Genomic DNA, 12,483 nt, shown 5'->3' with positions numbered 1-12,483 from the left:
GGAAATGCAAATCAAAACAACCCTGAGATTCTTCCTCACACCACTCAGAATGGCTAAGATCAAAAGCTCCAGTGACAGCAAATGCTGGCGAGGATGTGGAGAAAGAGGAACACTCCTTCATGGTTGGTGGATTGCAGACTGGTACAACCACTCTGGAAATCTTTCTGGAGGTTCCTCAGAAAATTGGACATTGAACTGTCTGAGGACCCAGCTATACCTCTCTTGGGCATATACCCAAAAGATGCCCCAACATATAACAAAGACACATGCTCCACAATGTTCATGGCAGCCTTATTTATAATAGCCAGAAGCTGGAAAGAACCCAGATGCCCTTCAACAGAGGAATGGATACAGAAAATGTGGTACATCTACACAATGGAATATTACTCAGCTATCAAAAACAATGACTTTATGAAATTCATAGGCAAATGGATGGAACTGGAAAATGTCATCCTGAGTGAGATAACCCAATCACAGAAAAACACACATGGTATGCACTCATTGATAAGTGGCTATTAGCCCAAATGCTCAAGTTACCCTAAATGCACAGAACACATGAAGCTCAAAAAGGATGACCAAAATACGGATGCTTCACTCCTTCTTTAAAAGGGGAACAAGAATACCCTTGGGAGGGGATAGGGAGGCAAAGTTTAGAACAGAGACTGAAGGAATACCCATTCAGAGCCTGCCCCACATGTGGCCCATACATATAAAGTCACCAAACTAGATAAGATGGATGAAGCAAAGAAGCGCAGGCTGACAGGAACCAGATGTAGATCTCTCCTGAGAGACACAGCCAGAATACAGCAAATACATAGGTGAATGCCAGCAGCAAACCACAGAACTGAGAACGGGACCCCCGTTGAAGGATTCAGAGAAAGGACTGAAAGAGCTTGAAGAGGCTTGAGACCTCATATGACCAACAATGCCATCCAACCAGAGCTTCCAGGGACTAAGCCACTACCCAAAGACTATACATGGTCTGACTCTGGGCTCCAACTGCCTAGGTAGCAATGAATATCCTAGTAAGATCACCAGTGGAAGGGGAAGCCCTTGGTCCTGCCAAGACTGAACCCCCAGTGAATGTGATTGTTGGGGGGAGGGCAGTAATGGGGGGAGGATGAGGAGGGGAACACCCATATAGAAGTGGAGGGGGAGGGGTTAGGGGGATGTCGGCCTGGAAACCGGGAAAGGGAATAACAATTGAAATGTAAATAAGAAATACCCAATTTAATAAAGATGGAGAAAAAAGTAAACTATACATGTAATACATAGAAGGCATTATATATATATGTATATATGTATAAATGTACATACACATGCACATTGGATAAGTCCAGAAAGATCAATATTTTTACATGTGTTGTTTTTAAAGGCTAGAATTGCTCAGATTGCTTCTGCATAAACATGAGGATTTACATTTGGATCCCAGTATCTGTGCAAAATGCCAAGTGTGCATAGGGGAGGGTGGTAAGAGAAAGAGGGAGAGCAACAGGGAGGGGAGGGGAGGGAGGGAGAGAAAGACAGACAGAGAGGGTGGGAGAGAGAGAGAGAGAGAAAGAGAGAGAGGAAGAGAGAGAGGAAGAGAGAGAGAGAGAGAGGGAGGGAGAGAGAGGAGAGTTTGGCTAGTTAGTGAGCTCCTGGATTGGTGGGACACTCTGTCTCAAAAAATGAAGTGGAAAGAAATAGGAAAGCTCCCAATGTCTGCCTCCACCTGTGCATATACAGGCAGGCACGCAGGCACACGAGTGCACACACCATCATCAATCTCTAACCTTCACCTGTTCGTATACCGGCAGATGTGTAAGCGTGTGCATGCATGCACACCACTCAAACATACACACTCACACAAGTTAATTAAATAAAAAATAAATTATAACAAGTTCCCCCAGAGGAAAAGTGGATGGCTAGGGAGAGGGAGGAAGGGGAGGAATAGCCATTTAATATCTTTTGTACAAGAAGAATTTTGTATCTTTTAAATTTATTGCCTACATGTTCAAAATCTAAGAGTTGAAAATAAAAAACATTCTTATTATCTCATCAAAGTAAGCCATCCTGTCAGCAAATTCTTTAAAGTATTTTTCATTTCTCTTTTTGCAATTAGAAATATGTATCTAGCCAGGTGACGATGACACATGTTTAATCCCAGCACTTGGGAGACAGAGACAAGCGAATCTCTGAGTTTGAGACTAGCCTGATCTACAGACTGAGTTCCAGGACAGCCAGGGCTACACAGAGAAACTTTGTCTCCAAAAAACAAAAACAGCAACAACAACAAAAGAAATACATATTTAACTAAGTGTAAAAAAAGTATGTATCAAATATCATATGCTTTATTTGGGTCATGTCCCCCACGCAGTGCCCTCACCAGCTCCTCCATTTCTGTTCTGTGAGCAGGGCACAGAGGAACCTTCAGCACACAGTACCTGATTTAGCTTGTCTTTCTCCTCTGCCCAGGAGGCAGCCTTTGTCTGCTCCCTGCTGACGTCGGCTGCCAGCCTCAGGATGGTTTCTCTGTTAGCCTTTGCCTCCATCTCATGGACGCTTACAGTCTCTTCAAGAGTAGTGAGTTGTCCTTTCAGGGATGTGTTTTCCTTGCACAGCTCTTTAAGCTGAAGAGAAAGAAATGACAGCTGTGGTAAAAAGAGGGGGAAAATAGACAATTCTATCCATTTTCTCCAAACGGCTCTGACTATAGCCTAATGAGGTTGTAATCCCACCAAACAATCAAAACAGCAGATACCCTCACATTTTCAAACAGCGTCCAAAGGCTGTTATTTGCAGATTCCAGAGTCAAATTAAGATTATTCAAAAGGGGCCACACCATGGGAGGTGTGGAGGCTTGGTGAGCCCTGACTGTAGCATTTTAAAGGTGACATGGTAGGCTAAGGGGTTGTCAAAGGCTTCTGACCAAGCTGCCCTCAGCCCACATCCAATTACACATATTGTGTTCGAGGTGCTGGTGTGGGAGCCACTGCAGAGAAAACAGGACAGTTGTTTTTACAAATATCTTTCTAAGTAATGTAAACATACTACAGAATTGGGTAAAAGTGGCTGTCCTGGGTGTTAGCATTCATGGGACTTTTTGCTTTCCATGATGTGCATTTTAAAATGTTTACTGAGCACATTTGTAAATGTTCCTGGCCATATAGATAAGCCCGCTCTGCAGAAGCATGAAAGTGCCTGCCAGGACTTGAACCTGTGTGTGTTTGTCCACCTGTGGAAGTGTTACATCTCTCAGACCCTGCACATTTCACAGCTCAGTTCTGTTCCTTGATCGTGAATACTCCCTCACATCCTCACGCTCCCTTCTCAGCATCCTTATTAACAGTCCAGCTCTGGGGCTGTGCCCCTTTTGTGAGTCTGCCTAAACCAGCTTCCTGTACCTCTGATATCTGTTGCTCCCTCTCCCTACCTCACAAGGTGATTTTCTACACAGAACTTTTACCAAGTAGGATGGCATTAAAGTTAAGCAACTCTGCACCATTTCAACTCCATAATGATGACAGCTCTCAGTGGTGTAGTCTTGTGCCATTCACTGTCATATCCCCAGCATAGTGCCCAGCATGTAATATACACTCATTAGATAATGGAGAAATGTATACATGGATAGCCAAGAAATTATTATAAGTGCTTCCTGGCTAGGTATAGTGACACATGGCTTAAATCCCAGAACTCAGGAGGCACAAGTACATAGACCTCTTTGAGTTCAAGGCTATCTGGTCTACACAGAGAGCGCCAGGCCAGCCAGGGTGATTCAGTGAGCCCTGTCTAAAACGGGATGTGAGAGAGACTGGAGAAAAGGACCAGTATTCACAAGCACATACAGACCTTCCAGAGGACCCAGGGTCCCAGAACCCACATCAAGCAGTTCACAATTACCTGAAACTCCAGCTCCAGGGAATCTGACATCTGGCCTCCAAGGGCATGTGCACACACCCCCAACACAGATGTGCACCCACATACACATAATTAAAGCTAATTTTTTTAAAGAATGCTCCCTTGTGAGAAGAAGGATTATAGGAACCAGAGGGATCAAAGACACTACAAGAAAACCTACAGAATCAACTAACCTGGCCCCATAGGGGCTCACAGAAACTGAATTACTGACCAGGGCACCTACATGGGACTGACCTAGGCCCTCTGTGAATAATATATTACAGTTCTGTAACTTTGTCTTCAAGTAGGACTCCTGACAGCAGAAGCTGTCTCTAACTCTGCTGTCCGCCTTTGGAACCCCTTCCTCCTACTGGGATGCCTTGTCTAGCCTCAGTAGAAGATGGAGCATCTATTAGTACTGCAGTGTGATGTACCAGGGCTGGTTGATATCCATGGGAGGGCTCCCCTTTTCAGAGAAGAATGGGAGAATGGAGGAATGGGGGATGGAGGGAGGAGATGGGAGAGGGAGGGAGTCAACTACCATTTACACAAGCCAGCTGACTTTTGGAGGCATTGGCTGAGCCAGTTAGATGATGGTCAAAGGGCAAAGCAATTGCTGATCAATCCAGCCAGTGGTGGGTGGTGCCATCTCTGGGCTGGTGGTACTGGGTTCTATAAGAAAGCAGGCTGAGCAAGCCATGAGTGAGCATCATCTCTCCATGGCCTCTGCATCAGTTCCTGCCTCCAGGTCCCAGCCCTGCTTGAGTTCCTGTCTTGGCTTCCTCCAATGATAGATTATAATCTGGAAGTGTAAATTGAATTAGCCCTTTCCTCCCCAGTCTGCTTTTCGGTCATAGTGTTTTTGTTACGGCAATAGAAACTGTACCACAACCAGGCTCCTCCTGATCTCTTGTCACTCCTAGACTCAACCACAGCACTTCCTATTGCCTACCAGGATGACCCCGTGTTTATAGTGCCTTCCACCTGCATGCAGATACCTTTAAGACTAAATCTTCATCCGGTGCCTCCTCACACTTCTTGTCTAGACTCAAGCAATCACGAAGCTGAGTACGAAATTCTTCATGCCTCCGGAGAGTCTCTGAGCCTTGTTTCTTAGACTCCTCGTTTGCCTTTGAACAGTCTCTATCAGCAAGATAACATATAAATCAAGATTTAGCCCCTTAGCAGACAACAGTCATCAAAACAAGTCAGGAATAAAGCTCCCCATGTGGAACAATGTTCACTCTCAAAACATCATAATGTCCCAGTGCAAATGATTGGCTGACAAGGAATGTCGGCCACTTCGGGGCACCTACTCTGTGCAGAAGATAAATGTCTTCATGGTAACAAGAGAGGCAGAGGAGCCTTTGCCTTCTGTTTTTAACTGACCTGCAGACATGAAGCCAAACACATAGCTGACACATGGACCTTCTACCGTGTGTGTAGTTACAACCCACAAGCCCTAATGCCTCTACTAGGGCCCCCAAGGGGAAGAGAATGTTGCCCTATGGATGCTAGAGAGCCAAGTTTCATTTTCATTTTAGACATTATGTGGTGATCTATAAGGTCATAGCTCATGACCTAGTATATGACAAACACATATACATATGGACATATGGATGTACACATATATGTATGTACCATACATACATACATATACATACATACATACATACTATCTGGATCAGGGAAATTCTATTGTGGAGAGAAAAACTTTCAAGCACAAGGAAAAAGCAATATGAGAAGCCACACAGAGCAACTTGTTAGCATATTAGCAATGTATAGAAATAGGCAAGTTAAGGAAATGCCAGATATATGATCTCCAATAGGTTTGTTGAAATAGCATGGTGCATTTCCAATGCTTTAAATGTTTAGAAAGATATCATCAAAAAAAAACCCACAGACATACTTTTAAGACAAATTAGAACATTTCAGTAATTTGGTATCATTTTCAGCATCCTAGACAATAATCATGATTATTGCTTTCTTTTTCCCATGTTAAGTGTTTACTGTGAAATTTTTGACTCTATTCAAGGATTAACAAAGCATGTAATTGCATGTACTCAAAAGCATATCATATTTCCATTTAGGAAAGTGCATTAATAAATGGCTAGTGTCGATCTATCTGTAGTTTCTGCACACACAAGAAGCACAATGAACACCATGGCTCTCACAAATCTGCCTACATGGCCCCATACTTTAGCCACAAGATTTCAACATCTCAGTTCAACTACAAAGGTCACCAAGCTATGTCCACAGCTATTGGCTTCCCAACCGACCTAACAAAGTTCCAAGTATTTACCATAAGGAAATAATCACATAACGATAAAATAGAAGTGTCTACAAATGCATGCTTGGATTGCTTTATATTAAACCTTATAATGAAACTAACTGTAAGTATTTACAGGAAACAGCCAAGGAAGTGGTTTGAGTAAGTAAGCTCTTAAAAATTTATATTTCATGTGCATGAGTGTTTGTTTATATGTATGTATGTGGAACATGTGTGTGCTTGGTGCTCATGGATGCCAGAAGAGGGTACTAGATCCCCTGGAACTGGAGTTATAAAGAGATAATTGTGAGTTTCCATCTGGGTGCTGGGAACCAAACCTACAAGAGTTGGACATGCTTGTAACTGCTGATCCATCCCTCCAGCTCCCAGTGAAGCTACTTTAGAATTGGAATACATATGGCCATTAAGATGATAAACCGAATGACTTTTTAAAACAGCAACAATGTGCTAGTGAAAGTAGTATATTACATAGTGCTATCTGGGCAAAATTGTCTGAAAGCCTATTCAAGAAATGCTTATTAAGATTTTCTATAAACAAAGATTTTGAGTAATTTTTAATTTCTTCTTGGGGTTTTTCTGTATTGTAAATGTGTTTTTACACTAAGTATTTAACATTTATATTTTGCATTTATTTAGTAGACAATTAACAAACACGATTATGCACTGGATCCTATCAAGGATGTGAAAGCCACAGAAGTAAACAAGAAAGAAAAAAATCCTTGCTCTGTCCTGCCCACATGTGGCCCATACATATACAGCCACCCAATTAGACAAGATGGATGAAGCAAAGAAGTGCAGGCCGACAGGAACCGGATGTAGATCTCTCCTGAGAGACACACCCAGAATACAGCAAATACATAGGCGAATGCCAGCAGCAAACCACTGAACTGAGAACGGGACCCCCATTGAAGGAATCAGAGAAAGGACTGGAAGAGCTTGAAGAGGCTTGAGACCCCATATGAACAACAATGCCAAGCAACCAGAGCTTCCAGGGACTAAGCCACTACCCAAAGAGTATACATGGACTGACCCTGGACTCTAACCTCATAGGTAGCAATGAATAGCCTAGTAAGATCACCAGTGGAAGGGGAAGCCCTGGGTCCTGCTAAGACTGAACCCCCAGTGAATGTGATTGTTGGGGGGAGGGTGGTAATGGGGTGAGGATGGGGAGGGGAACACCCATATAGAAGTGGAGGGGGAGGGGTTAGGGGGATGTTGGCCTGGAAACTGGGAAAGGGAATAACATTCAAAAACTAAATAAGAAATACTCAAGTTAATAAAGAAAAAACGGAAAAAAAAATCCTTGCTCTGTGAAGCATTTGTCCTAGTTGGAAAGACAGACTGATCCAAATATCAATTCATGTAAAAATATACAGTATTATTATGTAAATACTGGAGGAAAATGATCAAACAGAAAAAAAGAGTAAGTTTTTAGGCATGGCACTCATGGAAGGGCTAAATGGGCAGGACCTTCTAAATGAGTGCCTAGATCAGACATAGCTATGCTATCTGGGGAAGAGCCTTGAAGACAAAGGGATGAGCACTTGCAAAAGCCCTGAGGTAGGATCATGTCTGTCCATTCAAGAAGCAGCAAAGAATCTAGTGGAATGGAACAGAAAGAATGAAGGAGACAAAAGTAACACCAGCTGGTTAGTACGGGCCTTTTGGGCTGCAAACACACATGGGGGACTCTGAGTTGAGGACTGACATGATCTCATGTGTGCTTTGACAGGATCACTCTGGCTGGGGGTGTGCATTGACAGAAGAAAATCCTTTGTGAGCTGGGGGTTTCTGGGTCCCCATATGTTGAATCAGGAGCCTCCATTAAGATGATGTGTATACTTGAGGCTTCCCAGAGGTAATTATTAAGTCATGAATGTGAATCCCTATGAGTAAGAAGAATAAGAAAAAAGAAAGAGGATGTCTCTTTCTCTCTCTACCATGGGATTAAACAAAAAGAAGTTCATCTTCTAACTGAAAGTGAGTCCCTGCTAGGAAATGAATCCACAGCACCTTAATCTTGGACTTAATTAGCCTCCAGAACTGATAGATTTACATTGGCTAAACCACTGATCTATTATACTTTAATAGCACCTTAAACTGCTCAAAGAATAAACTGGTACCAGGACGGGGGTCCTGAGGTAGTATATTTTACCACAGTAAGTCCAGATGAAAGATGATATTGTCTTGGGGGTAACAAATGAGAAATGGTTAATATTTAGTTTTATTTGAAAATAGCTGTGGTTGCATTTGCTAAATGGAGAAGAATATGAAAGAAAAGGAGAACCCTGGATGACACCAAGATATTTCATCTGGCAGCTAGAAGAATGAAATAAAAATGTAAAATGTCTGCTGGGCTTCTACATGAAGATGCCCAGATTTGTGTGCCTTATGTGCCTCACAAGAGAAGAGATTCAAGCTGGATATGGAGTCACGGAATCACCAGTAATTAGATCATACTTAAGACACAGGAGGTTAAATGGCACAGAAATGAGAAGAGAGCTAAAGACGGAGGTATGAGACAGCTCAATATTTAGAAGCCAAAAAAAGAAAAAAAGAAAAACATAAAAAGAGAAAAGGAGATAAACTAGCTGTGTGTAATGTTCTGGAAAGCAAGAGAAGAGAGTGGTTCACAGATCTCTGATGATGGAGAGACCAACCAGCCCTGTTTCATCACTGGTGATCTCACAAAGCAACTGAAGATGGGTTCACAAAAACATCTAAGAGCCCCAGTAATCCAAGCTTTCAGGAAGAAGAGGATGAAAGCTCAATAGCAGCCTAGGCTACACAGGGAGAGTGTGGTGGTTTGAATATGCTTGGCCTAGAGAGTAGCGCTATTAGGAGGTGTGGCCTTGTTGGAGGAAGTGTGTCACTGTGGGGATGGGCTTTGAGAAACCCTCCTCCTAGCAGTCTGGAAGTCAGTCTCCTCCTTTCTGACTTTGGATGAAGATGTAGAGCTCTCAGCTCCTCCAGCCCTACATCTGCCTGACACTGACATGCTCCCACCTTGATGATAATGGACTAAACCTCTGAAACTGTAAGCCAGCCCCAATTAAATGTTATTTTTTATAAGAGTTGTCTTGGTCATAGTATCTGTTCACAACAGTAAAGCCCTAACTAAGACAGACAGCCTATCTTAAAATCAAGCAAACAAACAAAAAAGAAGTTTTTCTATAGGTGGAAGGGAACAGGAACTGGGGGGGGGGCATTGGTTCATTTTTTTAAGATGGAATACATAAAAAGTAGTATGAACTACTTCATTAATAGTGATATTCAAAGCTGGTCATGGTACTGTCATCCTAACACTCGAGAGGTGGAGGCAGAAAAATCTCCATGAGTTCTCTGTATAAAATGCCAGTAAAGACTAAGGAGGAGTGTTCAAAGTAGTCTTGCTTCTTGAATATTTTTTAGCTAGCCTCTAAATACTCTCTTTCTGTGGGCTTCTCTGTTTACTTAAGGAAACTCACAACTACACCTGCAATAAGTTTTTGCAACCACCATCAAGGTCCTATGCTTGCATAACTGTGTTTGTTGAAACACTTAATAACACCCGAACTTGAGCAAAGTTTCCAAGACTACAAAGATATTTGAGGTCTGTAATTGTTTTTCCAGCTTGAGTTTAAAGAGAAAGTCATATAAAGCATTCAAAGATCACTCAAGATGTAGGCTGAGATCTGAATCTAGTATAGCCACTAACAAACTGGGAAGCATTTCCAAACTTCCTTACTGTAATTTCTCATCCAGTTCTAGAACTTTCTTCATTAGTTCCTGGTTCTCCTTCATCATGGCATGAGCAGAGGCTTCTGCTCTGATTTTAGAAGCAGAAAACGCTGCTGATTCTTCTTGGAGCTCCTGTATTCTGCCCCTCAAAGAGACGAGGAGAGAGGACTTTCTGGCACTGTTTTCTTTATAGCTCTCCATTTCTGCCTTCAGCTCCTGACAGCAAACTTCTTTAGAAAGCATCTTGGAGCGAAGTTCTCGAAGCTAAAGTGCAGAGAGGTTGGGGGTGGGGGTGGGGGGGAGAGATTAAACAATATGTGTGTCATTGGAAGTGTCTGCCAATAGAGCCAAGATTGTAATTTAAAATTTCACCATTTTATTCTTGACCTCGTCCAATTTCATGTTCTCTTCCTTGAATTTGGATCTGCATTACCAACTTGGAAATTATGCCTGAATAGTTGCCTGACTAATAATCACAGTTTATCTTTTTCAAAAGTCAGCTGTAGGCTGGGTTATAATCTCCTGAAAGAGTAATCATTTGTAGTATGTGAGAGAACTTCAATGTCAAGTACACAAACCAAAAAATAAAAATAAAAAAATAAAAATGAGCAGCATCTTAAGTTGATTTCATGCCACTCGGGAAACATTTGTGGTGGATATTACAAAAAGCAATAAAACATTTTACAATGGGAACTCATTTACTCTATCAGTGTTGGTGCATTTAGTGCTGATTTACAACGATTTGGGGCCCCTCCAAGCCACAGTGTTTGTGATTTCATGGCCACAACTGTTTCTCAAGCAAATCCAGATGTTCAGGATATAACGGTATTTCTTCCATTGGCCTTCCTGACCATAATTATACGTGGTAAAGAAAAAATGATATTCGGATTCCTGGGGGAAATATGGCAGCAAAGGGAAATTATGCAAGCAGAAGCTTTAGACTTCCATGGCTCCGGCAGCATCAAAATGTTGGAGGACGTCTGCATTTGAGAGTGTTGGGTCTCCTCTGCAGGACCATCTTCACACATACACGGTTCTTTGGAACTGGGAGTGTGCATGCATGAAGCATTAGTTGCACACGTGTTACCAGTTTGTCAACCACTCATTGCCTCACAGGCCGGTCAAGACTCCCCTGCACTGCAAGCAGAATGGATCTGGAGGGACTCAGAAACTACACTGCACTTCCCAAGTTTGGAATTTGCCCAGCCAATCAGAACTCCCACACAAAGAGAATTTAGAAATCCTTCTTACAAGCTCAGGATTCACATTAAGGGAAGACTTTCCCCAAGGCCCATTCGACTTTAATCCAAAGTCCTCGGGTCTTCCCAAGTTATACAGACTCTCTAAATTCTAAAAGCCAGCACAGAGTTGGAGGGGCTAAGCACACAAGAGAGTAAGTGTAAACTTTGTCAGCGGATTGAAATCCTATTTTTAACATCCCTGTTTCTAATGCTGTTTCACTCAAAAAAAAAAAAAAAAGCTTCACAGATGCACTCCTCAGCGGTGAATGTGTACAGCACCTCACCTCGGACTGAGCACATTCAAATCTGACCAGCGCCGCTGCAAGCTCACTTTGAACATTTTCAGCCACATTCCGGTAGTGGTTCAGCTGTTCCCGGGTAACAGGGACTTCTGGGTGATGATCGGCAGTTCCCTGGTAGAGTTTCCCCAAAAAGAAACCATTAAAAGTAGTAAACAGGCTGTCATCCAAGGCTGCACAAAGATATCTTAAGTGGACATCTTCTTTTTATTTTAATGCACAGAAAGCATGACCAAGAATGTGTGCTATGTTCAGATCATGCCAGTCTTGCTCTCAGAGTTCAAAGGGAAGCAGGAGGCAGTCCAAGAAATGATACACACACATACATGTACATGCACATTCATACATACTAACACACACATGCACACCCACAGTCACAAACACTCACACACACATATACTCACACACTCATACATATATACTCACACTCACACATGTTGCACTGACATACGTACACACATGCATACACACACACACAGCAACACATACACTCATACACACATAGAGACATACACTCACACACTCATACATGCACACTCACATACATTCGCACACATACATATATTCACACACACACACACTCATTCATATACATACACATACACCAGACATCTCTACCATAGAAAGATAAGTCATTTACTTAAAAATTGGTCTTTGGAGCTTGATACCATGGCCCACACTTGTAATCCTGGAACCTGAGAAGCTGAGATGAGAGATCAAGAGTGTGAGGCCAACCTGTGCAACATAGCAAAATCCTGTATCTTACAAGACAAATAAATATTATAATGGTATATGAGAAAAAAAAGGAGGCTTGCCTAGGCTCAGTAGTAGAGCCCATGAGTTATGCCCTGGATTAGACCTCCAATAAAAGAAACTAAAAGAAGGAAAGAAAAAAGGAAGAACGGAAGGAAGGAAGGAAGGAAGGAAGGAAGGAAGAAAGGAAGGAAAGAAGGAAGGAAGGAAGGAGAGGGAGGGAGGGAGGGAGGGAGGGAGGGAGGAAGGAAGGAAGGAGAAAAGGGAAAGTAGATAGCCAGGCCTTATAGCACTTAGGAGT

At 42.5% G+C, this 12,483-nt stretch overlaps 1 protein-coding gene across 20 annotated transcripts in view; it reads right to left on the bottom strand.

Annotated features, from left to right (window-relative positions):
- Positions 1–12,483, bottom strand: part of Ccdc170 (coiled-coil domain containing 170) — a 149,955-nt gene that overhangs the window by 105,712 nt on the left and 31,760 nt on the right. For 16 of the 20 annotated variants that reach the window (XR_015682748.1, XR_015682753.1, XM_087650891.1 and 13 more), the window contains 4 exon segments: positions 11,415–11,543; positions 9,897–10,153; positions 4,878–5,022; positions 2,427–2,612 (listed from right to left, as the gene is read on the bottom strand). Coding sequence is in view for 18 of the 20 variants with exons in the window: in XM_087650891.1 (XP_087507017.1) it covers positions 2,427–2,612; positions 4,878–5,022; positions 9,897–10,153; positions 11,415–11,543 (717 nt within the window). In the remaining 2 variants the exon portion in view is untranslated. 20 annotated transcript variants of the gene reach the window in all.

Source organism: Rattus norvegicus, chromosome 1, assembly GCF_021556685.1.
Source record: "Rattus norvegicus strain SHRSP/BbbUtx chromosome 1, alternate assembly SHRSP_T2T, whole genome shotgun sequence".
Classification (NCBI taxonomy): domain Eukaryota; kingdom Metazoa; phylum Chordata; class Mammalia; order Rodentia; family Muridae; genus Rattus; species Rattus norvegicus.
Note: the sequence above shows the minus strand (reverse complement) of the source record. Positions and strands in the feature narration are given on the sequence as shown.